The sequence below is a fragment of the Berghia stephanieae genome, chromosome 9 (genome assembly GCF_034508935.2).
Source record: "Berghia stephanieae isolate SIO BIC M18660-M18661 chromosome 9, UCSD_Bste_1.3, whole genome shotgun sequence".
Lineage (NCBI taxonomy): Eukaryota > Metazoa > Mollusca > Gastropoda > Nudibranchia > Aeolidiidae > Berghia > Berghia stephanieae.
In genome coordinates, this window is record NC_088368.1 from 12,658,032 (window position 1) to 12,660,531 (window position 2,500).

Genomic DNA, 2,500 nt, shown 5'->3' on the forward strand with positions numbered 1-2,500 from the left:
GCATGTACTTTTTAGCATCTAAATCACCATGTCATGATACCATTTTGAGACAGTGGGTCACATATGTAATCTTTTAAAATTTGTTTTCTTTTACAGTGTCGTCTCCTGGTAGTGAGAGGCTTCTGGATATGGTAGCAGGTTTTCAGGCCTCTAGAATGAATGACCAGAGGGCCAGTCTGCCGAACTTCCCTGGTCTCAACTCCCAAGAGGTCATCGGTCAGTTCCTCACTAGCAGTGGAACAGGAGAGACGGAAGGAGAGGAGAAGAAAAAAGTGCCCGATGACAATTTCTTTGAGATGTTGATGAGGTGTCAGGTAGGACGTTTTTTTGTGATTAAAATTATTTTTTTAAATTTAATTTTTTTTTTAGTTTTAATTTTTAGTTAATTTTAATTAATGTAGTTTTGATTTTAGTTTATGCCAGCTTTTAAAAAAAAATGTTTTTCGTTTCTGTATTTTCTTTTTGTGTTTTGATTTTCACTTTTGACTGGTAGTCAGAAAGTCTGAGATTTGATTTCCAGTCAAGGCAGGCTGTTTTTTTTTGTTTTTTTTTCTCAATGTTTTTTTCTTGTATCGTTCTTTCTGCTTTGTCTGGCACTGTTTTGATTCATTATATCTGAATCTACTCTTTTCCCCTGCAGGCGACCCGTCTTGAAGACCAAAGAAGTCCCTTGCCTGAAGACTTACCAGCCCCCACTGTGCCTGATGAGGACTTCCTCAGCCTTATCATGAGAGTTCAGTCCAGCCGGATAGACGAGCAGAGATCTGATTTGCCAGCTGAGAAGACGTCGTCAAAATCTGGCTCTGGAAAGAAGAAAAAGAAATAAAGGAGTCAACTTGTCTAGTCCCTGTGTCATTTGCATCATCGTAAAATAATCGTCATTGTCGTCATTCATCGTCATCAAGAACAACAACAACTACATCAGCAACAATAACAACATTTGTATAGGAAAAACAGTGCGTTGGAACACTCATGAATCAATTCTAAAAGGATGCCGTTAGAACATTACAACATCTATGAAAACAAGAGTTAAATGTAAGCTAGCCTGCCTTTGTTGTTTAGACGGCTGGTAATCTTCACAATATTGTTTCTGAAATCACTTTTGACTGCACAGACTTTAAATCACTCTCTCTGGTCTCTAATTCTTTATCCCTTTAGACAAAACTTCTTAAAACTCAATTTTCCCAGTGCTCATTTATTCTCACCTTGACCACCCCAAATGTGTGGAACTCACTCATTGATTATTTGTTTTACACAAGGAACTGTCCATTAGAGATTTACGTAAAAAAAGTCTTGTGATTTGTCATAAATGTAAATTATATACCGACTTCATCTCTGGATAACGGGCTTAGGGTGAAAATCTCTGTCCAGTCAACTCAATGTACCAATTGCATTTAACTTACTTATTCACACCAGCCATCAGCTGAGCTCTTGCTCTTTGATCTGTCTGATCAATTTGTGAGCCATGGAAACCACTCACATCTATTAAATGTCGCTATTGCCCTCAACACTGGAGCTGCGACAGTAATGGATTGGATTGGATTGGATTTCCATTTTTAATATTTGGCTGCGGTAGGTTTCCCATTCTTCGCATTTATTGTGACAAATTGTATTAAGTTATTTAAACTAGAGCGAATTTGAATTCAGCGAATTGAGACTTGGTGAGTTTGTTGTGTATTTAAATCTCTATCACTTTTACGTGTTACTCTACACATTACTGTTGCGAGTGGGTCACGTTGCTGTCAAAGCTATTACATTTGCTAAGACCCTTCATCCACATAATGGTCGTGTGATGATGTGTGTGATTTATAGATAGATGTAGGAATTAGATCATTGATTTTTCAATGACAGGATAAGCATGTATGAGAGGGGTTTTCGATTTGCAGATTAAATTTTTTTTTAGGTGGGAGGAAGGGAAGGAGCAGTTTGACTTTGCTTGGACTATGATCTGTGTGCCTTTAGGAAAACGTATGGAACAATTTTTATGGTTTCTCTAATAAAAGGCACCCAATTTGTTTATACCTGAACAAATAGACCTGGACTAGGTTATAAGTTCTACGCCATTAATATTTTTCATTATGATTTGATAAAATGATGTATAAATGCATATTTTTAGAAGTGTTGCACTTCCCTATCACTTGTTTAACAAAAGTATTTTATTACTCATCAACTCAGTTTGGTTTTTTTATATTCATTCTGATTTCTTGTTTTGTTTTTCTTTCTATTTTATTAATTATTTTTTTTCATTTTGTATTTTCTTTAAAGACTACTAGTTAAAATTCTGACTTTGTATCTTTATGTTCTGTTGTTATAATCTTTGCATATTCACTTGCAATCATGTTACGAAGGATTTTTTTCCTTGTTTGGTTTTTAACATTTTTTTGTATTTGCTTTTGTTAGACTTTTTTCAGTCCATTTTTTTTCATTTTGTATTTTCTTTAAAGACTACAGATCAAATATCTACTTTGTATCTTTATGTTTCGTTTTCATCTCCTTTGCA

At 35.1% G+C, this 2,500-nt stretch overlaps 1 protein-coding gene across 1 annotated transcript in view; it reads left to right on the forward strand.

Moving 5' to 3' along the window:
- LOC144979707 (G-protein-signaling modulator 2-like) overlaps nucleotides 1-1,560 on the forward strand; it is a 42,596-nt gene extending 41,036 nt beyond the window's left edge. The window contains exons 13-14 of the mRNA XM_078926637.1: nucleotides 97-314; nucleotides 641-1,560. Of these exons, the coding sequence (XP_078782763.1) occupies nucleotides 97-314; nucleotides 641-826 (404 nt within the window). The 3' untranslated portion in view covers nucleotides 827-1,560. The remainder of the gene's footprint in view (nucleotides 1-96; nucleotides 315-640) is intronic.
- Nucleotides 1,561-2,500: the final 940 nt, after the last annotated feature.